Genomic DNA, 26,459 nt, shown 5'->3' with positions numbered 1-26,459 from the left:
ATTGCACTAATTGCAGCAAATACCTATATCACAAACAAGCAGGTCTAGATTAAGGATGATTAAAAAAAAAGTCGCCTAGAGTATCTTCTTTTATAGTATGTGCGCTCTAGTAACGAAATTAGTGGGTAATTGAACAAATGACATTATTGATTTAAAATTTTTTTTTTCGACCAATATGTGCCATGCTTAGTAAGCATTGCTTGCACAATAATAACAATACAATTTTACGTTATGGCTTACCCGTCGTTTAAACTAGTGTTTGAACATTTCATGAAATATAAAATGTTAACCTGTATACTATAATTGTACATATTATAATTTTGTGGTTTATTATTACAACACGATTGCCATTGTAATATTATGTACAGCGTGTTATTAATTATATCTATCTAACATGTACGCTTCGCCATAATAAATATATGGTCCAAAGTTAACGGCCGTTGCCGGCCAATCATAATACGCTATTTGTCTTTGTTGAACTATATTTTATACTGATATTAATTGTGTTTGTTAAATTACATTTTATTATTTGGTCATTAATAATTAATTAGTATAACGCTGAATGTCACCCAACCGTCTCGTCGGCACAAATCGAACTATATTTCAGGTACTGTATTTTTTGGGCGATAATAATCGCTCTCTTTTTACGATATTAATATTATACTCGCGCTCACGAAACGCTGCGTTTAATTAAATTATATTATTTATTGTATGGATGAGCGCCAATCGTCACGTTTATAATTGTTATTTCATTGTGCGCTAATCAACGGATTAATCTTATTAGTTATTACTGACTATCGTTTGAATTATATTATGCGATAATTGCGGCTGTAAGCATAATAATTGCATAAACTTTTGTCTTATCGGCTCAGTTGCTCAAATAGACGGACATCAACCTTAATTATTATTACTATATAGTGGGTACCAATTACTACTTTGTTAGTGGATATATTAATATACATATATTGTCTTAGTACTTAACTATAGGTAGGTTGTAGGTACAATTTTAGTTTGAATCTTCTTAACAAGTAAACTAATTTCGGATCAATTTCAGTTAAAAATAATTCACATAGCCATAAAGGCAATAAATAATTATTTTTTTCAATTAATAAATATTTGAATTAATTACAACTGAACATATTTTACAGATTCGATAATTTAATTAGATTCTACCTATCATACCACACATTTAAAGCGATTTATTATTTTATTGGTATTGGAATATAATATATTATAATTTATGAATACCATAAACTATAACAGATATTTTGATGAAACTCGGTGAAGAGGAATCAATAAAATAAGTCATATTATTCATATTTTATTCTTTATGTCAACACGTCACATTCTAAAATTCCACTAATTAAAAATATTTTACCCTTGATAGGTTATTATATTTTAGATTCTGAGCTAAGCGAGGAAGCTAGTAGTTTTACAATGGTGTATATTATTTTTATTTTTAAATTTTTTAAAATTTTTTTTTTATATCCTGTATACACAATTTCTACCAGAAGGAGTCATAATATAGTACCTTAACATTTAGCAAATTGGATCAATATGGTACTTTAAAGAGGTAATTTTTCGATTTTCATAATAGTTATTTAATGCCAAAGGAAAAACTACCGACAAATTACGAAAACCCGCTAAAAATTGGATTTTAATTTCTAACGCTTTGTTTATCGCCAGAGCAACGAATAAAAAATAATAATAATATTATAATAGTAATTTAACTAACAGGCTATAATAATTAATGATAACAATATAAAAAAATCCAGACTGACACACCGTCTCCTCTCAGAAACGTTTCTCTTATACAATGATATTATATTATTTAATTCAAGTTCAATTAATCCATTATACATTGACCCACTCTTATCCTACTTTACAGCAGAGCGACATCCACTTACCTGATTTTTTTTTTAAATTATGATTCTTTGGTATATATTATGTACTGTTATAGTGTATATCAAACTCAATATTAGTTGATATCTTTACACATTTATAAGGTTTTTTTATGTATCATGAACAACACTAATATAGCCAATATTATACAAATTGTATGATATTGTAAAACCAATTTCAACGACTATTATCCTTAATATTGACATTTTGGTAGCTGAGTAATTACTCGTTTTAATTTTGAATTAGGTACATCAACATTTACAAAAAATATACACTTGATAATTATACAATAAAAGGGGGTTTTTTTATTTTAAATAAATGTGTAACGCCACATGGCTCTTAACTTTCAGAAATACGATTAATTATCTAATGCAGCGGTTCCCAACCTGTGCACCGCGGTGCCCAAAGGGCACCGCCAGCTTATTTCAGGGGCACCGCGGCTCGAGAGTGAAAGAGTGAAAAAAAATATTAAATATGATATAATATAATATAAAAAATATTTACAATTTATTGTAGTTAAAAAAAAAATGTTTTACGTATGAAATTACTTAGTACACTCGATATATTTAATACAGTGTTTCTAATCGGTGCTATCGAATCGGTAAATTCAGATAACATTATATACAATATACACGCACGACTTCTTCGAATTTCCGACGTTCATTAAATTGAATTGTATCACTCGTATATTTTCGGAATTATTATTATACCAAACCAGTTGAGCATTTACTTTCAGTCTGTGATCGACATTTTACGCGTTAACACGTATTTTCGTAAACTATTTTTTTCTGTACATACGTTTGTTTTTGTTTTAAACATGGACAGTTGGTTGAAAAGTGGGTCTATTAATAAGACGCCTGCTACGGAGTCATCTTGTTCTAATATAGAAGAAAGCATAACCAACGAAAACGGAGTTAATGATAATAGTCCTACTTCTCCTGACCTTCGTATCCAACTGTCAAAAATTGAACCAGATATTGCCAAACTTTCAAAAAATAAGCAGACACAAAACTCTCATTAATTTTTAACTTTTAAAGCAGTATTTTTTTTCTTTATTTTCAACCATAATATTGTAATTTGTTTTTAATATGTACAATAAAATTATTTAAATCGGTCAACAATGAAAACAAGTGTTCATTTTTATCATGTTTTTCATAATATTCACAGAGGGGCACCTAACTAAATTTGGAACAACAAAAGGGCACCGCCGACTAAAAAGGTTGGGAACCGCTGATCTAATGAATTTGAAAATTTGATATTTATAATAGTATATTTAAACATTTTGTAAATCAGAATTTAAATACATTTTTTATTAAATCAAAAAATTGAGAACATAATGATTTGTGAATCCCTTTGTATATTCTATATCGTTGTGTAAGCTAGGAATTGCAATGTGTATGTATGACGTATGTAGGTATTTATAAATTTGATATTATGTGAGAAAACGTACACACATTTTTTAGCACACAAACTGAGTTGTAAGTTAAATCAGTATCGTTCATTTAGGTTCAATACAGCTAGGCGTATTTTTCCATCGTTATAAAAAAAAAAATAACTTGATGTTTAAAGTTCTTGCTTACAGTAAATTATTAAATGCCGATCATTTTTTTTTATTATTATCAACAAAATATAATATGTGTCATGTGCACACAATTTGTCAAAAAATGCATTGTGCTATCTCGTTGTATGCGCTCTGACGCAGATTGCGTTCTTCTATAACTATGACAGCACACATGTAATTAGGTATTTCTCAATTACAATATTATGGCATTAGATACATAAAGGTCCTACTCAATGTATAAACGTATGTGACGGATTGTGAGGCCAAAAATTCTAATAAACGTTTAACGGCTTTTGATTTTTTAAAGGGACATGGTACAAATATTTTAATATCTTTAATTAATATTTCGTAGTGTAATATACTCCATAGCCTATAGGCTATTAACAATAACAGTATAATTCGTAATTATAGTATAACCGTATCATTTTAAGCTTACGCCTGTACGTAGATGTTTATAATATGTGTGTAATGCCACAAGACACTTAACTTTCAGAAGTACAATTATAATAATCTAATGAATTTAAAAATATTGTATTTATAAGTATATATAAACATTTAAAAAATCAGAAATTGAAAAAATTATTTATTAAATTACAAAATGGAGAACATAATGACTTGTGAATCACTCTGTATATCGTTTTGTAAGCTAGAAATTGCAATGTGTACCTATGTATGACGTATGCAGGTCAATAAATTGTACCTAGCATAAACGTAACACGTAAACACATTTTTAGCACACAAATTGTATCACTTTTCTTTTCAATCGCTTAAACTCTTAGTACTAATACGGGCGTAAGTGAGATTCAACATAAAATTGCTTACGTGTTGTATTATATTGAATAAAATTATAGTTTTTATGTTTGGTTGCAATACATTTATTATATTAGAGTCTGGAATAATCAGATTAAATTTAATATTTTTTTTGATTTTAAGTTAACTACCTACTTAATATAAAGATAAACAAATATTACAAGGTATGTACCTATATTGAATTTAACAATATTTCACTAGTCATACAATATATGATACAAACCACCTCAAAACATATTACGTTAGTATTGATGTACAAAATGTCTTCCATAATACCCTTAGAATTCTATTATTCTTTAATTATTTAATTAATTTTCAATCCTATTTTTCTCATTGAACTTAGATTTTTCTGGTTTAAATTTAAATAATGTATTGATTTCATTATTTTAAGATTTTTATATGATTGAAAATTAACTGTTTTATCTTTTTGAATGGAATTAACTTTTAAACATAATTTTTATTTTTTAGATTTATACGTTTTAAGTTTTTATTGTTTTAATTAAGATTTCTCACCACGAGCTAGCAATACGTGAAATATAAAAGAAAACAAAATTACCAATAATCAATATTATTGACTTGGTGGTAACTGTTGAATTTCGAACTAAAACTCTGTTTTTCATATGACTTTTGATTTCATAGAATATTATTATCGGTTTTTATCGATATTTATAATTGATTTTAATATGCACTGTTTTTAGTTAAGAACTTCAAATCCCGGTCTTCTTATAAAAATTACAATGCAAAATAATAAAAGACAAAAAATAGAATCCAGAGTATCTGAAAAAAATGCAAAATACGAGTATGAAAAATCGTCTCACTCAGAGACATATGAAGTGTTACAAACATTACGCAAGTATGTTGTAAGACGTGTAACTGCCAGATGGATAAATAAAAGTAAACATTTTTTTGTTTTTAGAGATGAGATATTTTGTGATATTAAACTAGAAACAGACGATAACAAAATAATAATTGCACATAAAGTGGTTTTAGCATCAGCTAGTCCATATTTCTATGCCATGTTCACAAAATTTTCAGAACGGAATCATGATGTTGTTGTAATGAGAGAAATAGATTCAACCGCTTTACAAATATTGGTAAACTTTATTTATTCGGGAAAAATCGTGGTCACTGAAGATAACGTTCAGGTAATAATAGATAAAATTGGATTTAATTATATAGAACAAAATCATTCAAATTGTTTATCGTTTATTTCTCAAGGTTTTGTTACCATCTGCAAATCTCTTGCAGTTACAAGAAGTAAAAGAGGCATGTTGTGATTTTTTAAAGTCACAACTCTGCCCTACAAACTGCATTGGTATAAACGCAATAGCTGATAAATATAGCTGTACAAAATTATTAACAAATTCAGAATTATATATTCAACAACACTTTTCGTACGAAATATTATTTATTAATATGATTTTATAAGGACATGATATTTATTGTTGTTATATTTTGATTCTTAGAGAAGTTGTTAGTGGTGACGAATTCCTATCTTTATCATCGGAACAAGTGCTTAAATTAATCTCCAGTGATACAATTATAGTTCCATCTGAAGAAAAAGTAGGCAATCTAAAATTGATAATTGTTATATTTTAGTATTGGGGAAAGAAAAACTCCGTAACCTTCTTATATGTAGTCTTCTTAATTTATAATAATGTGTAATTACTTTTTTAGGTATTTGAAAGTGTTATTCGTTGGGTAAAATATGATTCAGGTTCAAGAAAATGTATTTTACCCCAATTAATGGAACACGTTCGTTTACCATTAACATCGAAGGATTACATATTAAAAAAAGTAGTTGAGGAACCTCTTATTAGAAATTGTTTAAAATGTAAATTTTTTCTTTAAATATGCTTTTACTGTGAATTAAATTATATTTTTAAATACATTTTTATATATTTATAATTTATTAAGGTACAGATTACGTAAGTGAGGCATTACAATTCCATACACTCAAGTCAGAAGAGCTTAATATTCAACAAAACATCCGGAATAAACCTAGAAATGGGGATAAAGTATAATTCTGTTATAATTTATTTATTTTTCCAATTTCTTTATTAATTTAAATATAACAGGTTTTATTAGCTATTGGTGGAATTGATATTGATTTGAGAAATCGTACAAAATGGTATGACCCAAAAACGTACCAATGGAATTATGGTCCAGAAATGATTACAAGTCGTCAGAGAGCTTGTGCAGTAGTAGTGAAAGATAATTTAGTGTTTGCTGTGGGTGGTTTTGATGACAATGATGAACCAGTTCGGACTGTCGAAGTGCTTGACTTATCTTCAGAATCACTCTGTTGGAAAACAAGTGTTGAGATGTTAGTTGAAAGAGATGGTTTAGGAGTTGGTGTTATTAATAACTTCATATATGCCGTAAGTATAATGTTTGAATTATAATTTATTAATTTTTTCGTTACTTCTGTTAAAAAGTAGGTAGTATTGAACAATAAATTATATAAAACATTTTAGGTCGGCGGATATAATTATAGTAATGATGCATTAGATAATGCAGAAATGTTTGACAACAATACCCAAGAATGGCGTATGATATCTAGTATGTCTTTTAGAAGGGCCTACCATGGGGTCGGAGTCCTGAATAATCTTTTATATGCGGTAAACTAATATTATTTTTAATAATTTTAAATTTGTTATAAATTTGTCACATTAATAATTGTGATTGAAATAAAAAAATTCTCCTGATAAAGAATTAAGGAGTTTAATATACATAAAATAAAATATATCGATAAATTTAAATTTAAAATTGATAATAATTAATAAATATAATATACTAAAATATATTGGGTTATATAGCATCTCAATTCAATGGTTTAATAATATTTCAACAGAGACTGATTGATTTTCATTGATTGACCAGCCTACCTTATATAGAAGGTATCAAAACTCGATTTCATTATTGTAACAGATTTATTCATAACTAAATAAAAAATTAATCTTAATTATGTTACTTATTAGCTGGGCTCGGGACTTATAGCACCTAAAATCATTAAAACAAGCGCTTAAAAACTTAAAAACATCATAATACGGACTCAAATAAGCATTTCAAAAACTTAAATTTAAGCAAAATAATTTAATTTGAAAAAAAAATTTGTTTTTACACTTTTTCACTCTCAAGACATTTTGCATTATTGTTTAATGTTTATGGATTTTCCGAGGGATGTATACGACATATTTTACAAATAATTAAAAAAAAATTAATTAATCAATTAAAATTTTACTGCCATTATTGCATGGAATGATTTAATTGAACATTTAATTTTAATTCTATCAACAACATTTTTGCAGGAGAAACCATAAAAAAAGTAGAAAAACTGGTCAAAAATAAAAAATAACCAAAAAAACCAAAAAAAATTTTTGAAATCATTTTTTTGAAAAATCGTTGAAGAACGTAAAAAAAAGCACTTTCAAATTTCATAATTGAACGTGTTGTAACACATCATACACTCATACACTTCTATAATAACACTCTGCTACACTTTAAGTAAATCCATAAAAATAAGCAAATGCTTAAGTCCCGAGCCCTGCTTATAAGTTATTAATATCGTTAATGTTTGAAGATGTTTGAAAATGACCATACAAAATATATTTTAGTAATTAAACTTTATTAGATGTTTATTTTAAACATTAATATAGCTTAATTTTATTAAAAAATGATTCATTCATACTTTATCAAAATTTATTTTTAATTTCTAATAATTTTCAAGCATATTTAATATTTGATTTGATAAGTGATAAATACATTTTTGTAGTTAAAAATAATGGTATTGTATTTATTCAATTTTGCATAAATATGTGCTCAATCACTTTCATTGAAAACGCTATGCAATAATATTGTACTATAGGATTTTTTTGCTGCTCGACAATTTGTATCAATTCAATTTTATAGGTAGGAGGAAGTGATGAATCACAACAGGCTTTAAACACTGTTGAATGTTATCATCCTAGTCTTGATACATGGACACCAGTCGCAAAAATGTCTGTAGGCCGTGAAGGTGTTGGAGTAGGTGTTTTAGACGGTGCACTGTATGCTGTGGGTGGTAAAGATGGATCCAAAACTCTGAGTAGTGTTGAAGTATACAGACCAACTACAGGAGTTTGGACTACTATTGCGGACATGCATAATCCTCGAAAACGTGCAGGTAACTTGTCGTATAATAATTCAAAATTATTTTATGTAACACTTTTTTTATTCTGAATATATTGAACTCACCTTCATTTGTGATACAGGGGTAGTTGCATCAAACGGTTTATTGTATGTCATCGGTGGAGTTGACGACACTTTTTTTGTGCATTCTATAGAATGTTACAGCCCCGAAACTAATTCCTGGACCATAGGCGCAGCGTCAAAGAATTTTGTATATACTTCAGCAGGAGTAGTAGCTATTAATAGGTTTCGACATTTTAATACTTATTAGCAATTATGATTTTTTCTTGATACAATATATAAATGTTTTCTCATTTTGTGATATTGTGTCTTAATTGTTTTAGATTCTGAGCGAAGCGATGAGTGTATTGATTTTACAATGTGTGTTTTTTTTTTGTTTTTTTTATTTTTTTTATTTTTTATTTATTTTTTATTTTTTTATTTTTGTGTCTGTCATCACCTTTTAGGACAGTAAAAGCGCTTGGATTTTCTTCAATAGTAACTTTTCTGATAGGAAAGTGAATCTAGTTGGTAAACAAATGACCGTAGGGACATGACATTTTGACTGAATGTTTATATTAGCATTTTCTATACACCATAAAATTTACAAAATATTTTGACTCTTTTTGAGCTGTTTACGGCCATTGTCATTTTTAAATTTTTTTAGTTTTTTTTTCTATAAATATCAATAACATTTTATCTGTTGAGTAAAAAAGCTTGAAAATTTAATAGAAGGCTCCTAGGTTATTGTTTCAAAGGCAGATGAAAAACATTAAAAATCCTTAGTCACAGTTTTTATTTATAAGCATTTAAAGTTCAAATTTTGACAAAATACGGAAAAATCACGAAAAATAACAAATTATTTTGAGTTGAGAATTCATAAAAAATTTTCTTTTTAAATCTAAGATTTGAAAATGTAATATAAGATTACTCATAAGTTTGTCTACCTTTATCAAAAAAAAAATGTCTAGAAGAAACTTAAATTAAATTTTTTATGAGCGTCTGAAATTTATATTTTTACAACATTTGATATTTACTCGATTTCTCATGTAACAATTTTCTTATTTTATTGTAATTAAAAAACGAATGACTGTAGATACTTGAAAATTTCACTGAAAATTTAATATAAGGCTCCTGATATATCGTTCTAATAGCAGTTGAAAAATATTAAAAATACATAGGCACAATTTTTTTTTATAAGCATTTAAAGTTCAAATTTTGACAACATTAATAAAAATTAATTATTTTGTAGTTAAAAATGTATAAAATGTAACTTTTATGGCTAAAGGTACGGTTTCCCTTGCGCGATTGCGAATGCGAACCGCGAACGCGATCCGATCTAAGATCGCGCATCATTATCGCGCGACTACTGATACAATGTAAATTAAATACAGTTGGTTTTCCTTGCGCGATCGCGGTCGGCGATCTAAATTTGATCGCGGCGCGAACGCGAAGTGACTGCTTCAAGAGCAGTCAAATCGCGTTCGCGTCGCGATTAATTTGTTATTTTGAAAGACAATTATGATATGACATTCATTTATGATTGACTGCTGGTTGACGTTGGTCGTGTTTTTCAACAATGAGTGCTCTAATGACCAAATTTAGCAAAGTAGAAGATGAAGCTCTGGTTGAATGTGTTGCTAAAAATCCGCCAATTTATAATCCTCAAAACAAGGATTACAAAGATTTAAATATTAGAGATGCCATTTGGAAGAATATTAGTGAAACCGTTGGACGTAGTAGTAAGTAAAATATAATAATTAATAAATAATAAATAGTGTGTTTAAATACTAGTTATAAATACTCATTGTAGGAATATAAAGTTTATATGTTTTTTAGGGTTTTTTATATTATAATATTACGAGTAGTACAACAGAGGTTTTCTTTAAGCTTAAAATAAATTATTATTTTAAAATAACACAGTCTATTTTTAAGAATAATTATTTTAGAAGTACATTTATGTAAATGTATGTTTACAATAAGCTAAAAATAAATTATAATATTAAAACTAGTATTATTAATATTTATCATTTAATATCTGTGATATATTAGGACATTAGGTATATTAGTATACGAGTACAATGAATTATTTTTAAATAGCCAAATAATTGTATAATATTTTGTAGGTTTTTTATTGTATGAAGATTTTTCATGTAATAATAATAATAATACACATAATAATAATAATAATAGTATAATATACATTATACTTAAAAACACTTATATATTTATATATTTATTTTAAAAAATGGCAAAGTATATTTTTAGAAAGTATCAAATAATTAAATTTGATTGTTGATAAAAGCAGTATTGGTTGATGATGTTCTAGAAATTTGTTGATTTTGCCATGGGACAGTTCCTTCGTGAATAAAAAATTGTTTAAACTTTTCCCTCACATCAAAACCATCTGCACTTGCAAAGCCACCTCCACTTCTTAAACTACCCATCTCAAAAGTTTGCCCTTCATCATATTCGTAGTAAATTTTATTACTTTTTTCTAAAAATGCATCTCTCAATAAATTGTGCAAACAGCATGCAACAATTATTAAATCGTCACATACTTCGACATCAATTGCTATTGCAGTATTAAATACTCGAAAAACTTGTGCTAGTAATCCAAATGCATTTTCTGTCACTCTTCGACAACGACTCAGCCTATAATTAAAAATAGTTTTAGCTCTATCTTGTCTAGCTGAAGATCTAGAAAAGGGTTTCATAATATTTTTATGTAGTCTGAATGCTTCATCACCAACAATTACAAATGGTGTCGAATTATCAGTGCCTGGTAGTTTTTCATCTTCTGGGAAATTAAAATCTCCAGAATAAATTTGTTGTCCCATTTTTGATTTTCCAAATATGCCACTGTCTCCTTCTTTACCATAGGACCCAACATCAATTACTAAAAATTTACAATTTGCATCAACTAGGGCCAATAAGACTAGAGAAAAATATTCTTTGTAGTTAAAATACAATGAACCGGTATTTTTTGGGCACTTCATTCGAATGTGTTTACCGTCGATAGCGCCTATGCAATTTGGAAAATTCCATCTTGTCCAAAATTCATTAGCCTTATCTTTCATATTTAATTTACTTGGATTAGGTATACAAATTGGTAACAGATGCATTTTCATAGATTTTAATGTATTTTTTATAATAATACTAATATAGCTGTGTGATATGCGAAAAGCAAAAGACAGCGAACGGTACGTTTCTCCAGAAGCTAAATATCTAAAAAAAAGTCATATATATTATATTATAATTTAATAAATATATCAACATATATTTAAAGCATACATATACATAAATAAACAATGTAGGAAATGTAGGATTGATTTTATAATTAGTCATGTTTTATTTTGTTTAATACCCGATAGTTATGTATAACATCAAAATCATTTATGATTACATACAATATTAATAATACCCCAGGTTAATTTGTTTTTACATACCTACAATTTACATATTTATATGCTTTCTTTCACTATTTATTTAAATAATATATTTATAAATTATATACAGTATGTATACATAAATATAACTCTATGAGAATTAATCTCAAAAACATAATTTAACATAATTTCTTTTCGATATTTTACTTAATTTTTAATATAATTATTATTTAATTAAAAAAACTGAAAATTGATTACTATTACTTTTATTTGTATTAGATGATGACTGCAGGAGAAGGTATAAGAACATAAAAGATGCTTACTTAAAAAATAAACGGACAAGAAAAATGACAACAGGATCAAGTGCGTCTTCAAAACCATCAAAATGGTATTTAGCACCATTTTTAACATTTTTGGATACGGTACCACAAGAAAGAATGTAAGTAATAATGATAGCTATGACAACAAATTAAGTAGGTATTTGGTAGTGATTGTTAATATTTTGTAAAAAAATTTAATCATAGATATAATTTAATAATCATATTTATCATTTATTTTTACAGTACTACATCTAATATGTATGATACTGATGCAAATGAAAATTCCGGTTCAGATTTAAGTGATGAAGAAGTAAATATTACAGAAGAGGTACCGTTATCACCACAAACTCAATGTGATCAATCAATATCACCATCGATGTCCAGGTCACGAAAAATGAACAAGAGAAAAAATTTAAACATTACTGAACTTTTAGAAAAAAGGTCAAAAGAAAGAACACAGCTCATGACACAAATATGTTCAAAAAAAAATACAGTAGACGATGATGATGTGGACCATTTCTTTAAAAGCTTAGCCATATCTGTGAAAAAACTGCCACCACATTTAATTGCACAAGCCAAATTGAAAATGTTAACTGTATTAACCGATTTACAATTTCATGATCCAGGTAATCGTTACACTACGCCTATATCCAATAGAGTATTAATAACACCAAGCCAGTCAACTACTAGTTCCACACATTCATTGGAAAACCACTATACTCCATATAATAATTATAGTCCGCCTTCAATAAGTTCACCATCATATACAAATACTCAACAACAGTTTGGATCTTCAAATATATTAACGCCTTTCGATTCAGTAGCAAATATGAATAATGAATGGAACACAAATTCACAGTAAAATAAAGAAAAACAATAAAATATAATTAGGTATTTACTACCAGTAATAAAGGTAAATGATTTTTTTTTAGTTTTTAATTTTCATGCATATTTTATATTGAATATTTTATAGGAACATATGTTATTTTTATTAATTAACCATGGTTTTATACATTTATAAATATTTGTATAATTTAATAAGATTTAAAATTTTTTTTTATATTGATTGTTATAATATATAACTTTTATGTAAATATAATATGATTAGGTACTACGTGTACCAATAATAAAGGAAAATAATTTTTTTTTTTTAGTTTTTATGTATATTTTTTATTGAATACTATATTAAATAAGGATATAACAATATACTAATGTAGTAATATGTGTGCTAATTTCATTGTTTGTTAGTAATTTATAAATTTTACTTACCTTAATGTAACTGCCAATTTTTCCTCTGGTGTTATTGGTTTCCTTATAAAAAAAGTCGGATTTAAGGCTAGGTCGTCTCTTATTAAATTTAAAATAAAATCAAACTGATTACGATTTATTCTAAAAAATTCTCGAAATTTGATTTCATTATTTTTTAAATGACCGTTGATTAGTATTTCATAATAACCTTCCGTACTTCTCTTTGTAAATAATTGATCATGGCCTTTTCTTTTTTCTTCTGACAAATACAAGAGCAAAACGTCATCATCATCTTCTTCTTCAAAGAGAATTTTCAATATATTTACGTCGTCAGATGTATCCATTATAATTTAAAAATTCACAGTATGTTCGTTTACACCGTTCACTAGAGTACTTCACACATCAAAATATTAAGTACGACTGAATGATGAGATAAATTACTCTCGATCGCGACGTAAAATCGTTCAGAATAAACCAAGACGATGCGAACGCGATCTTAGTTCGTCGATCGCGTTCGCTGATCGCGTTCGCGGTTCGCGTTCGCAATCGCGCAAGGGAAACCGTACCTTTATAGAGGTTTAGCGTTTATCGTTATCTAAAATAGTGTTTATACCTATTAAATTTAAAAATAATAACTAATGCGGGTAGGTAATGACCCGGATATAGAATAAAATATAACCAATTCTTAGATTGATTGCATGAAATAAATGTTTCTACGAAACCAATACACCTTTAAAATAAATAGATCTAAAAATATTTCGTTTTGCATTATTTTTTGTTCATGTTATTCTATAAATATTACGTTTTGCGTTTTATTTTGTTTAATGTTGTATAACATATTTTTTTAATCGATATGTTTTGTTTTGTGGTATTTAATTTTTATACTTATAATTACGTTTACAAAATTCAATCGTTTTTTGTCAAATATTACGTTATAATCATAACGTTATTATAACGTTTGCAAACCCTGATTTTAATACATTAATAATAAACTCGATTTAATATAACTTTTTTGGCCAAATTCTCCCAATACTATTACATGTTCAACTTTGAATCCATGAAACGCCAAATCATTATAATACGGAGCCGAATGATATGCGACATATTTTGTTAATCGTTATGATTTGTTTTGCAGTATTTAATTTTTACACTTATAATTACGTTTACAACATTTTAATTATATTTTTCCCTGCACTTTTGAAAACTATTGGGAATGACCTCCCCGATTCAACTACTGGATTCACTATCTAACCTAACAAGATACTGTTGAAGAAAATCGCAGCAGTTTTTTTGCCCAAAACGAAGACGACTGACGTAAAAATTAAAAAAAATAAATAAAATAAAACACACGTCATTGTAGAATCAATGCATTCATCGCTCCACTCAGTAACTACGATTATCGTATAATAAAGCACAATATATTTGTCAACAAATTCACAGCCATATAGTAAAATTATATCGGCACATAGGTTATGTGGCACATGTACGAGCCAGGAGCGGATAATAATAAAAGACGCGAGCACAGTTATCTCATTACTTCGTGCACGCATACAGCATACCTATAACAGTATAGTATAATTTGACGGTATTTTATTAAAATGGCGTATACCAAATTTTTCAGGAAACAAATAAAACTGATTAAATACTCAATTTTTAAGGTAGAACATTCATTTAAATATTATTGTACGGGCCGGAGTATATAATAATAATATACGAGTCCGGACACCAAACTCCTTTTTTTTACGCCACTAACACCTAGGTCTAAAAAATATAGAATGGAGGACTAGCTGGTGTGTAGTGTTGTAATAGCTCGAACAGTAGTTGTCGGGATCGCCTAGCAAATACTATCGGCTATGTAGTGCTTGTTGTGTATTATTTGTATTTGTGTATTAATATGTGTATGTATGTGGATGTGTGTACAATAAAACAAATAATAATAAAATGGTAACACGGTTTCTGGTAATTAAGTTGCTGTATAATACGTAAATTGAAATAATAGCAGTACAAATTATATATTAAAACTCACCGTGACACAAATGTATAAAAATTATATAAAAATAATAATAAATGACCGGCCCTTGTGGCCAACCGAAATAATAATAATATATTGACGCAGCTATTTGAGCTGAAGCTCGTATAAAATAATATGCGGCCCTTCTGGCCAACAAATTAATAATAATAAAAAATATCTATAGCCCTTTTGACCCAACAGTTAATGTGTATAATAAATAAATAATAATAAAAATAATGATAAAACTCACAGTTTGTGGAGCGCAGACTAGCTAGCTGGTCCTGTGGTATAGTAGGGGTACAATACACGTAAATGACAAAAATAATAGTGTAATGATTGCCCTAATGGCTCACAATAATAAAGGGTATGGTTGTGCCTATACGGCGACATATACTCGACGATTAACGCACATACAATAAAAAATAACAAATGACTATTGCCCTTATGGCTCACAATAATAAAGAAAAAAATAATACAATTAATACGTATATAATAAAAAATAGTTGACACACGTCGGTGTTCTCGGTAAGACGTACAAAACCGGACAGATTTACGGCGGCCGTGCTAAATAATATTTGCATAGACGGCGCGGCGGCGTGCGAAAACGTTTAATCTACATAATATTATATAACTCACAAAACGCATTCAATACGAAAATAAAACAATACAAATAAGATGGTATGTGTGTGTGAGACCAGCTGTCTTCAATGACCAGTGATAATTAACTATATAAAAATAATATTGTTGTTATGTTGCGGCGGCAACATTTATATTAAACATGATATGTACTCCATGAAACTAAAATCGCTTATGAAATTGCTTAAACTAAATTTACATTTATGTAATATTTATTTTTAAAAAAATGTATGTGGTGTAGGCCATTTTAACAATTTTAATTTTATTAACGCCCTTCTAAGAACATATATAATAGTAGTAGTATAAGTCCTTTTAACATTTTAATTTCTACAAACACCCTTTTAATTATATACAATATTTATATATATATATATTAAACTATATTGTAACTTTTAACTTGTCAGTTAATTGTTAAAAGATAATATGAAATTGGAGGGAAATTTGTTATCAAGTGTAACCAGTACAAGTGATATTTAGTGTGTAACCTAAGTAAAACCACTTTGTCCAATCTGGCAATATACAAACAGCCATAATCATAATAAATGTTAATCTTATTTAAACACAAACAAGTGGACCAGGCTATAAACACATATTGTCTTAGGAAATAATATTGGACATTTAAGATTCTGAGCTCAGTGAGAATTGTAATAATCATCTCACAGAGATATCATGTTTTTTTTGTGTCTATCAACAAATTTCGGAAAGAGCAGTTTTTGAAAAATGCTTTAATTTTCAACTTTGAGGGTGGTTTAATAGTTAATTCGCATGTAAATATTGATGAACTAAGTACTTATTATTTAACTTTTAAATTAAAAAAAATAAAATTATGTTAACACGGGGTCCAGTGTAGACTAATCTAGCTACATCGCTGTCGTGGATCATATTTTTCCCTGTCCGTCTTAAGTCTTGTAGTAACAAAATTATAATAATATACTGATAAATGATAATAATAAAATATGGTACTAAAGTGTATGAAATTTACTATTTTGAAAATACTTTTTCGATTGAAGAATAAAAACTGTAAATAAGATGACATACAATTTAAATCTAAATAGTTTTGATAATTTTACTATGTTTTTAATAATTCATTATTATAATTTTTTCTTATCTTGCATTGTGATTGAATTATATTATTAAATTATTATAATTGTCTGCAATTAATAATTTTATTAATTTTAATTTATAACAGTTATTGTCCACAATAATGAATTTAGAAGATATGAAGCATAAGGTGATTTTAAAATATTAGTAATTAATTATTAATTAATAACAATCAATTAATTTTTAGAATTTATAAACATGTAACATAAACTAGATCCAATATTACACCTATTTAAATAATTGTATAGCCATTTAAGGAACTAATAACTGTTGGAATTTTAAAATAGGTAGTAACAAATATAATAATATTTAAAAAAAAAAAGATCCACAAAATAATTGACTAATTTGGAAGGATCTCATTTAAAGAACGGAAATTATTAACTGGTAATTTATTTTACTCTTCATAAAACAGTTGTTTGGATTAATTATTGACGAAAACATTGAATTTGAAAATTCATTGTGTGTATAAATTATATAATATACTTTAAAAGTTCCAAGTATGCATAAATATCTATAATCGTTATTCTCCGTTTAAATATCTCTCTGATTTCATAAACAATTGAACTAAAAATATCTATAAAGAAAATTGTGTTAAGGTAAACATTTTATAGTATTTTTGGTTACAGTTATAACTACTTACGATAAACCGTAAATTAAATGTTCAATTCATAGCTATAGACAATTAAAATAGAAATTATACATAGTAAATTTTTTTTACTATGTACGAATAATTATATTCAAATGTTCGTTATAATGACGAATATAATATGAAACCTTTTAATAAATATTAAAATACAATAAAATAAATAAGTAATCAAAAAACATACTATTTTACAAAATAGGAAAACATTTATATACTGTATCAAACAAATACCATGAATACTAACTATGAATTTTTAAATGTCGTGGCCTATTAATGGCTACTACGCGTGCTGAAGCATATTCATGAATCCTTAACGGTGCAACTATTGTCCAGGTATTGGTTATGGGGCTGTAACATTCTATAGAATCCTCAATATGGGATTTGTTTATTTGCCCACCAAAGACATACAGTAAACCGTCTACTGCAACTACTCCTATATTGAAAATTTATATAAATGCAATATACTTTTCAAAATAATGTTTCATACAATTATTATGAATTATTCTACGAGAAGCTACCTGCACCATATCGAGGAAAATTCATGTCCGCAATAGTAGTCCAACCATCTGTACTTGGTCTGTATGCTTCAACAATACTCAGCGTTTTATATCCATCTTCACCACCCACAGCATACAGTACACCGTCTAAGACGCCTACTCCAACCCAACTACGACCTACAGACATTTTTGCGACGGGCGTCCATGCATCGATACTGGGATCATAACGTTCAACAGTTTTTAATTGCCGTGATGATGAAATACATCCTCCTACCTACATAATGGTAATTTGTAATTAATACAAACAATTGTGGGGTATAAAAAAAAATCCTAAATTACAATATTATCGCATAACATTTTCAATGAACCTGATTTAGTACATATTTATGAAACATTGAATAAATACAATAATATTACTCTTAACTAGGTACAAAAATGTATTAGTCATTTATAAGCCTACAAAATTAAATACTACTTGAGCTTGAAAATTATTCAAAATTTAAAATCAATCTTGAAGAAGTATGAATAAATTATTCTTCAATAGAAGTTAAAAAATTAAGATATATTCAATGTTTAAAATATAAATTTAATGAAGTTCAATTGCTTTAATACATTTGTATTGTAATTTTCAAACATTAACAATATTAATAACATGTAGTACATACGTAAGGTTACTTTTTTTTAAAGTTATAAATAAATCTGTTGAAAAAAAAATCAAGTTCTAGTACTTTTTATACGTAATAATGTTTGTAGATTAATGAAAATAAATCAGTTTCTGATAAAAGTATTGAGCCATTGAATTGAAAAGATATGTCATATAGGTACTCATATCATTAATTAATTATCATCAAATTAAAATTGTAATTTATGGATAAATTGTATTATATCGATATTATATTCCTTGATTCTTAATTAGGAGAATTTTTTTTTCATTAACCACTATTATTGTAATAATTATATACCAAATTTAAAATCAATAAAAAAATATTAGTTTACAGCATATAAAAGATTATTAAGGACTCCAACGCCAAGGCCAGATCTTCTAGTAGACATATTAGCTATCATACGCCATTCTTGAGTATTGTAATCCAAAACTTCTGCACTATCTAATGGACCATCACTATTGGTAAGTCCACCGACCTTAAATGTATTATATAATTTATTGTTACCTACTTTATAACAAAACTAATGAAATATCTTATAAATTGTAATTCAACATTACTTACGGCATATAGTTTATTATTAATGACACCAACTCCAAAATAATTTCGTTTAACTAACATTTCAACACTTGATTTCCAACAAGGTGATTCTGAGGATAAATCAAGCACATCAACAGACTGAAGTTGACGCCAAATATTAGTAGCTCCCCCCACAGCAAACACTAAATTATCTTTCACTACAGCTAGACCAGCATTTTTACGGTTTGTTATCATTTCAGGTCCATTATGCCATCGGTTCATTTTTGGTTCGTACAATTTTGTACTGATACGTTCATCAGTATCAAATATAGTGGCAATTAAAATTACCTGTTATAATCAAATAGTTAAATATATTGAAAAGAAAAATAAATGATAACAAAATTATACTTTATCTCCATGTCTATCTTTACACCGGATGTTTTGTGAAATAAGCTCTTCTGAATTAAGTGTATGAAAATTTAATGCCTCGCTTATGTAATCTTTACCTTTATAAATAATAAATATGAATATATATATTATAAAATATAAATTGATTCATAGTAAAAGCATATTTAAAGAAAAAACATACATTTATAACAATTCTTAATAAGAGGTTCCTGAACTACGTGTTTTAATATGTAATTCTTTGATGTTACTGGTAAACGTACGTGTTCCATTAATTGGGGTAAAACATATTTTCTTGAACTTGATTCATATTTTACCCAACGAATAACACTTTCAAATACCTAAAAAAGTAATTACACATTATTATAAAGTAATAAGACTACATATTAGAAGGTTACTGAATTTTTCCTTTGCAAATACTAAAATATAACAATAATTAATTTTAGTTTGCCTACTTTTTCTTCAGATGGAACTGTAAGTTTATCACTGGAGATCAACTGAATTACTTTTTCCGATGATAGCGATAGAAATTCGTCACCACCAACAACTTCACTAAGAATCAAAATACAACAATTATAAAAAAAAATACCATATAGAATCATAATGATAAATTATATTTCGTACGAAAAGTGTTGTTGAATATATAATTCTGAACTTGTTAACAATTTCGTACAGCTGTGTAAATCAGCTATTGCGTTTATACCGATGCAATTTGTGGGGCAGAGTTGTGAATTTAAAAAATCACAACAAACCTCTTTTACTTCTTGTAACTGCAAGAGATTTGCAGCTGGTAACAAATCCTAAAGAAAAATACGATAAACAATTTAAATAATTTTGTTGAAATATAATGTTGTTGAATAAAATCCAATTGTATATACTATTACCTGTACATTTTCTTCAGTGATCACAATTCTTCCCGAATAAATAAAGTTTACCAACTGCTGTAAAGCGGTTGAATCTATTTCTCTCAGTACAACAAGATCATGATTCCTTTCTGAAAAATTGGTGAACATAGCATGGAAATATGGACTAGCTGATGCTAAAAGCACTTTGTGTGCGATTATTATTTCGTTATCGTCTGTTTTTAGTTTAATATCACAAAATAACCCATCTCTAAAAACAAAACAAATTGTTACTTGTATTTATCTAACATAATAAATACTTACAACTTACTGGCGTAATGATTGTAACACTCCATGTGTCTCTGCATAAGACGATTTTTTATATTCATATTTTGCATATTTTGCACATCTACCGGATTCTGTTTTTTCTTTTTTATTTTGCATTGTAAATGGTATATGAAGTCCGGATTTTGGAGTTCTTAAAACTAAAAAGAGAGCATTTCAAAATTAATTATAAATATTTAGAAAAATCGTCAATAATCTTTTATTAAATCTAAAGTAATGTCAAAAACAAAATGTATATAATAACATTCAAATTTATAGGGAAAAATAAATCTTGTTTCGAAATTCAACAAATTCCAGGAAGTCAAAACTAATGTTCATCTGTAGGTTCAAAGGTAATTTCGTTTTCCGTTATCGTTTTATAGTCGAGCGTATCAGGGGCGTATACAAGGGGGGGATGTGGGGGTCAGATCCCCCCCAAATAGGCCTTTTTTTAAATTTTATAAAATAGTGTTCTTAATGACTTAATGTAAGGAAATTACAAGGAAAAAAAATGGCAAGGATTTTTTGTAAATTTTTATTTTAACACATTCAACAATAATTAATTAAAAATAATTTACTTAATATTAATCAGTAACCATATATTTATTTCATATTCATATAATCGTATTATGTAATATCTGATAATATGTATATTATATATACAAGTATGATAAATTATTATAAGATAATAATATGTGGCAGACCAACCACGGGCCGTCGCCAGTCGCCACCGTCACCGATATCAACGCAATATATATGTTTTATCATTTATTAGGTATTTAAATGTGCACATACCTAGGTTTAGGTATTTTTGTTCCATAATAATTTGTTTGCAACTGATCCCCCCCCCCCCATACAAAAGTTATGTATACGCCACTGGAGCGTATTGATTATTATAATGGAAAACGCAAATATTGTGATCATTCACATATTGCCGTCTTGTCACCCGGGGCACGGCAGAAACCTACGGGTGCCCCATTAGAAATTCTGCCAAAACACAACACACACGTGTACCAACCTACCCAATATAAAAACCTACAGTGCCCTCCCCCACACCCAATGGCCTATGTTGCCGCGGGTTACCCAAAAAAAAAAAAATAAATATTTTAAATTTAAATCAGAAAAAAACTTTTCCATTTAAATTTTAAGTCCTGCAGTAAAAAACAAATTAAAATAATGGTCGCTGCATAACCTAATCACTTTGGTATGGAACATAACTGATAACATAATCCGATTGATAACACTAAACAAAAGTCAAAAATAAAATTAAAAAAACCTATGTTAAATAAAAAAAAAATAATTATATTGTGTTGCATCAAATTTTATAATCATAACACATAGTTACTAAAAATATAATTATGTTATATATTAATATTTATTTCTAATTAAAGTACATTTGTAGGTGTAAATTGGTATTTAAAAAAAAAAAAAATGTAAATAAATACATGTACTAACTTGAACAATATTTTTTTTTTGTCTATTTTTTAAAAGATCATTGATAAAAAGTTCGTATTTGCATTGTAATTCAAAATTTGATGAATGTTTTTTCACTCTCCTTCGTAATACTCGTAGAGCCTCTCTCATTTCCAAAGAACATGGCGGTTTTTCAGTATCTGTTTACACGTGACAGGGATGCATACACATAATTCTTAATAACGATATATTATCAGGAGCCTTGTATTAAATTTTCACGTTTATTGGCTCAACAAATAAAACTTTATTAATATTCAAGGAAAAATAAACTAAAATCTGAAATTTTTAAATTGTCTGTAAACAGTTTAAAACGAGTCAAACATTTTATCATGAATAGAAATTGATAAAATAAACATTCAGTGAAATTTTCGTGTATCTACATTTATTCATTTTTGAATTACAACAAAATTAGAAAATCGCTCAGAATCAAAAGTTAGAATGTTTTTTTTTTTTTTTAACAGTTATTAGAAGATGTACAATCTGTAATATTATTTACAATGGGCATATGAGCGGAATTTACAATGACTGTGACAAAGAGTAGCTACCAAGCAGTAAAACTCGACGTGAAGTAAAATTGGAATGTGAATATAAATAATCAGTGAACATTTATGTATTTATTTTTTTATAGTTAAACCAAAAACCAAAAACAATATTGTCATAAAGAGCGACATCCCACTTATCCGCTTTCAGATTCTGAACGAAGCAATGAATGTATTGATTTTACAATGATGTGTGTTTTTTTTATTTTTTTTTTTGTGTGTGTGATCGCCTTTTAGGACAGTAAAAATGCTTAGATTTTCTTCAACAGTATCTTTTTGGATAGGAAAATGAATCTAGTTGGTACTTTGTCCAAAAGTAAAAATTTCTCAGTAGTTTTCAAACGTGACGTAAAAAACAAAAGAAAAACAAAGAAAAAACGGGAATTTTTACGCAAAATCTGTTTTCGAGAAAATCGATTTTGGTTTTTGGTGTAACTCTAAAACAAATGACCGTAGGTACATGACATTTTGACTGAATGTTTATATTAGCATTTTCTATGTATACACCATAACATTTTCCAAATATTTTGACTTATTTTGAGCTGTTTACGGACATTTTCAGTTTCCATTTTTTTTAGTTTTTTTTCTATGGATGTTAATAACACTTTGAGTAAAAAGCGTGAAAATTTAATGCAAGGCTCTTGATATATTGTTACAATAGCAGTTAAAAAATATTAAAAATACATAGGCACAATTTTTAATTTAATAATTATTTTGTAATTAAAAATTTATAAAATGTTCAACTTTTATAGCTAAGGATTGAAAATTTAAAACAAGGCTCCACGTAAATAGGTTATTTGTAAATTACTTTATTCACAATAATATCATCAAATATACTTGGTAATATCATAGGCTGACTGACCGTTTTCGCTCAGAATCGATTTTCTTATACAATGATATTATATCATTGAATTCAAATTTAACATCATCCATTACAGTGACCCACTTGTAACCTACTGTACAGCAGAGTGACATCCACTTACCCACCTTTTTTGTATTTAAACCAGAAAAATCTAATATCCATCAGAAAAATTTAAATTAAAATCAAACATTTTCATTTAAATTTTAATTCCCACTGTAAAAAAACACATTCTTAAAATCATTTTAATAAGTTCAAAAGAATACAAAACTATAAGTAAGCAAAAAGTAAATAATTAAAAAATAATAGAATTCAAAAATGTATTCTGGAAAACTGTTTGTACATCGTTACTGACGTAATATATTTTGAGGTTGTTTGAATAATATATATTATTAGAGAAATAGTGTTGAGTGCAATATACATACCATGTAATTTTTTTTCACTTTTATGGTTGTTAACTTGAAATCTGTAATGGTATTACAATTAATCTGATTATTTCAGACTCCAGTATAACTTTATTGTGGTGAAACATAAAAAAAACTACGATTTTATTTAATATAATTCATCACATTAATAAATTATCTATTAATTTATGTTGTAACACGCTTACACTCGTTCTAGTACTGTGTCTTTCAGAGAATGAAAAGAAAAGCGAAACAGTTTATATGGAATATATAAATACCTACATAGGTACGTCATACATAGATACGCATTGCAATTCATAACTTACACAAAAAATATAGAAAATACAAAGCGATTAAAAAATCATTACGTTCTTCATTTTTTAATTTAATTATAAATTTATTCAAATTATGATTTTGGAATGTTTGAATATACGTATAAAGGCCATATTTTCAAATTCATAAGATTATTAATTGTATTACTGTAGGTTCAGTGTCTTGTGGCTCTACAAACTTTTTTTCAAATAAAAAGCACAATTTTTACTGTAAATTATCAATTGTTTATTTTTTTGAAATTGTTTAGGTACCTAATTTAAAAAAATGAAAGAGTATAGTACCTCAGTTATCAAAATGTATAAAGGTACTAAAGATAATATTCCTTAAAATTGGGTTAGCAAAATCATAATAACATAATTTTATATCATATTGACTATATTAATGTTGTTCAAAATACACAAAAAAAACTTTATAAGTATGTTAAGATCTCAACTAATTCAGTTTGAATGACACCATAATAGTTTACATACCAATAAATCATAATTAAGTGGATTTTAGTGCTCGACTGTACATTAGGTTACAAGTTGGTCGATGTGTAGGTAATGGATTGTATTCAACTTGGATTCAATAATATCATAACCTATATAAGAAAAACAATTATGAACGGAGCGGTTTGTCCAGTCTGGATATTTTATATTGCTATTATTTATTATAGCCTAAAAGTTGAGTTAATATTATTATATTATAATTATTTTTTATTCGTTTCTATGGTGATATACAAAGCATTAGAAATTAAAATTCCGTTTTTATCGGTTTTTCGTAATTTGTCGATCGTTTTTCCAGTGGCGTTAAATAACTATTGAGGAAATCGAAAAATTACCCGTTTAAAGTACCATCATGATCCAATTTTATGATTCAATAGTTCATTATTCAATCTTCTTGTTGAGAAAATTTCTTCTTAAAGTAGATAAGCAAAAAACAATGCATTGGCTCTCTTGTTGTAGCGCACTACTGTTTTATTTTCTTTTTACTCTACTGAAATATTCAAATGATAATAGATTTCAGTGGTTTAACTAGCGGGTAAGTTGAGACCTCTAATAATACAATAGTGGCTGCTTGGTGGGTGGAGTGGGTACAAACAATTAATAGAGGTTTTTAGTTTATTTTCACATTTATTATTATAATTATTACCTATATTATATTATAAACATCAAAGTATAAGCGTATAGCTTAAAATGGGATGGTTTTACTATCACACTGAATATTATACTGTTATTGTTAATGGCTAAGGAGTATATTACACTTCTAAATATTAATTTAAAACATTCAAATATTCGTACCATGTCCCTTCAAAAATCAAAACGCGATAAATATATCCCCTTTTATTGATTCCTCTTCACCGAGTTTCATTAAAATACCCGTAACAGTTTATTATATTGATAAATTATTACTATATAATAACATTATATTATACCTATTGGCATTTCAGGAGTTTTTTCGATACATATTTTTTTCGAAATTTTTGCCTCACATTCCGTCACATACTTTCTATACATTATAAAAAAATAATCTATGTAACCATAGCTGTTATCGCTTCATACCTATTTACAAGTGTGCAATAATAGTTATAGAACAACGTAATCTGCGATAGAGCACATGAGACGAGATAGTCCAATATATTTTTCTAAAATGTGTTTAAATAATAACAAAGTAATAATAAAAATAGGTTTTTAGTTTTTTTAACATTTTATTATTATTACCTATATTGTATTATAAACATTTACGTATATATGTATAGCTTACAATGAGATAGTTATATTATAATTATGAATTATACTGTTATTGTTAACAGCTTATGCTTTATGGAGTAT

At 27.3% G+C, this 26,459-nt stretch overlaps 4 protein-coding genes across 7 annotated transcripts; 2 read left to right on the top strand and 2 right to left on the bottom strand.

Moving 5' to 3' along the window:
* The first annotated feature begins 585 nt into the window (after positions 1-585).
* LOC132947891 (ring canal kelch homolog) lies at positions 586-8,765 on the top strand. Of its 3 annotated transcripts, none has more exons than XM_061018139.1 (11): positions 586-607; positions 4,972-5,126; positions 5,190-5,418; positions 5,492-5,667; positions 5,740-5,836; positions 5,951-6,107; positions 6,191-6,291; positions 6,352-6,654; positions 6,751-6,894; positions 8,186-8,438; positions 8,527-8,765. In XM_061018139.1, exons 2-11 carry the CDS (start codon positions 5,011-5,013, stop codon positions 8,712-8,714), a joined length of 1,764 nt encoding a protein of 587 aa, XP_060874122.1. In that variant the 5' UTR covers positions 586-607; positions 4,972-5,010; the 3' UTR covers positions 8,715-8,765. The 3 variants fall into 3 exon arrangements, with proteins under 3 accessions (XP_060874122.1, XP_060874121.1, XP_060874120.1); XM_061018138.1 differs by lacking the exon at positions 586-607 and adding an exon at positions 4,223-4,437 and having other exon boundaries at positions 6,197-6,291; XM_061018137.1 differs by lacking the exon at positions 586-607 and adding an exon at positions 4,223-4,437.
* Positions 8,766-8,893: 128 nt separating this feature from the next.
* LOC132947900 (transcription factor Adf-1-like) lies at positions 8,894-13,511 on the top strand. The gene is made up of 3 exons (XM_061018156.1): positions 8,894-10,185; positions 12,112-12,271; positions 12,396-13,511. The coding sequence occupies exons 1-3, from the start codon at positions 10,023-10,025 to the stop codon at positions 13,012-13,014; spliced, it is 942 nt and encodes a 313-aa protein (XP_060874139.1). The 5' UTR covers positions 8,894-10,022; the 3' UTR covers positions 13,015-13,511.
* Positions 10,658-13,879, bottom strand: LOC132947899 (uncharacterized). Its single transcript, XM_061018155.1, has 2 exons — positions 13,422-13,879; positions 10,658-11,671 (listed from the first exon to the last, which is right to left on the bottom strand). The coding sequence occupies exons 1-2, from the start codon at positions 13,742-13,744 to the stop codon at positions 10,726-10,728; spliced, it is 1,269 nt and encodes a 422-aa protein (XP_060874138.1). The 5' UTR covers positions 13,745-13,879; the 3' UTR covers positions 10,658-10,725.
* Positions 13,880-17,607: 3,728 nt separating this feature from the next.
* Positions 17,608-24,526, bottom strand: LOC132947892 (kelch-like protein 2). 2 transcript variants are annotated; one of them, XM_061018140.1, is made up of 11 exons: positions 24,337-24,526; positions 21,048-21,201; positions 20,759-20,987; positions 20,499-20,674; positions 20,330-20,426; positions 20,059-20,215; positions 19,878-19,975; positions 19,515-19,817; positions 19,285-19,428; positions 18,310-18,562; positions 17,609-18,224 (listed from the first exon to the last, which is right to left on the bottom strand). In XM_061018140.1, exons 2-11 carry the CDS (start codon positions 21,158-21,160, stop codon positions 18,031-18,033), a joined length of 1,764 nt encoding a protein of 587 aa, XP_060874123.1. In that variant the 5' UTR covers positions 21,161-21,201; positions 24,337-24,526; the 3' UTR covers positions 17,609-18,030. The 2 variants fall into 2 exon arrangements, with proteins under 2 accessions (XP_060874125.1, XP_060874123.1); XM_061018142.1 differs by lacking the exon at positions 24,337-24,526 and having other exon boundaries at positions 17,608-18,224; positions 21,048-21,196.
* Positions 24,527-26,459: the final 1,933 nt, after the last annotated feature.

The sequence above is a fragment of the Metopolophium dirhodum genome, chromosome 6, assembly GCF_019925205.1.
Source record: "Metopolophium dirhodum isolate CAU chromosome 6, ASM1992520v1, whole genome shotgun sequence".
NCBI classification, from domain to species: domain Eukaryota; kingdom Metazoa; phylum Arthropoda; class Insecta; order Hemiptera; family Aphididae; genus Metopolophium; species Metopolophium dirhodum.
The sequence above is the reverse complement of the archived record's forward strand: the minus strand, read 5'-3'. Positions and strand labels throughout refer to the sequence as shown.

Excerpts from the sequence above, each read along its gene's own strand:
- LOC132947900 (XM_061018156.1), top strand. The coding sequence starts at position 10,023 with ATGAGTGCTCTAATGACCAAATTTAGCAAAGTAGAAGATGAAGCTCTG. Across the intron at positions 10,186-12,111 it reads TGAAACCGTTGGACGTAGTA|ATGATGACTGCAGGAGAAGG; the intron begins GTAAGTAAAATA and ends TATTTGTATTAG. Across the intron at positions 12,272-12,395 it reads ACGGTACCACAAGAAAGAAT|TACTACATCTAATATGTATG; the intron begins GTAAGTAATAAT and ends TTATTTTTACAG.
- LOC132947891 (XM_061018139.1), top strand. The coding sequence starts at position 5,011 with ATGCAAAATAATAAAAGACAAAAAATAGAATCCAGAGTATCTGAAAAA. Across the intron at positions 5,127-5,189 it reads GTGTTACAAACATTACGCAA|AGATGAGATATTTTGTGATA; the intron begins GTATGTTGTAAG and ends TTTTGTTTTTAG. Across the intron at positions 6,895-8,185 it reads TGAATAATCTTTTATATGCG|GTAGGAGGAAGTGATGAATC; the intron begins GTAAACTAATAT and ends TCAATTTTATAG.
- LOC132947899 (XM_061018155.1), bottom strand. The coding sequence starts at position 13,744 with ATGGATACATCTGACGACGTAAATATATTGAAAATTCTCTTTGAAGAA. Across the intron at positions 11,672-13,421 it reads AAATTGGCAGTTACATTAAG|ATATTTAGCTTCTGGAGAAA; the intron begins GTAAGTAAAATT and ends ACTTTTTTTTAG.
- LOC132947892 (XM_061018140.1), bottom strand. The coding sequence starts at position 21,160 with ATGCAAAATAAAAAAGAAAAAACAGAATCCGGTAGATGTGCAAAATAT. Across the intron at positions 20,675-20,758 it reads TCACTGAAGAAAATGTACAG|GATTTGTTACCAGCTGCAAA; the intron begins GTAATAGTATAT and ends ATTTTTCTTTAG. Across the intron at positions 20,216-20,329 it reads CAGTTCCATCTGAAGAAAAA|GTATTTGAAAGTGTTATTCG; the intron begins GTAGGCAAACTA and ends TTACTTTTTTAG.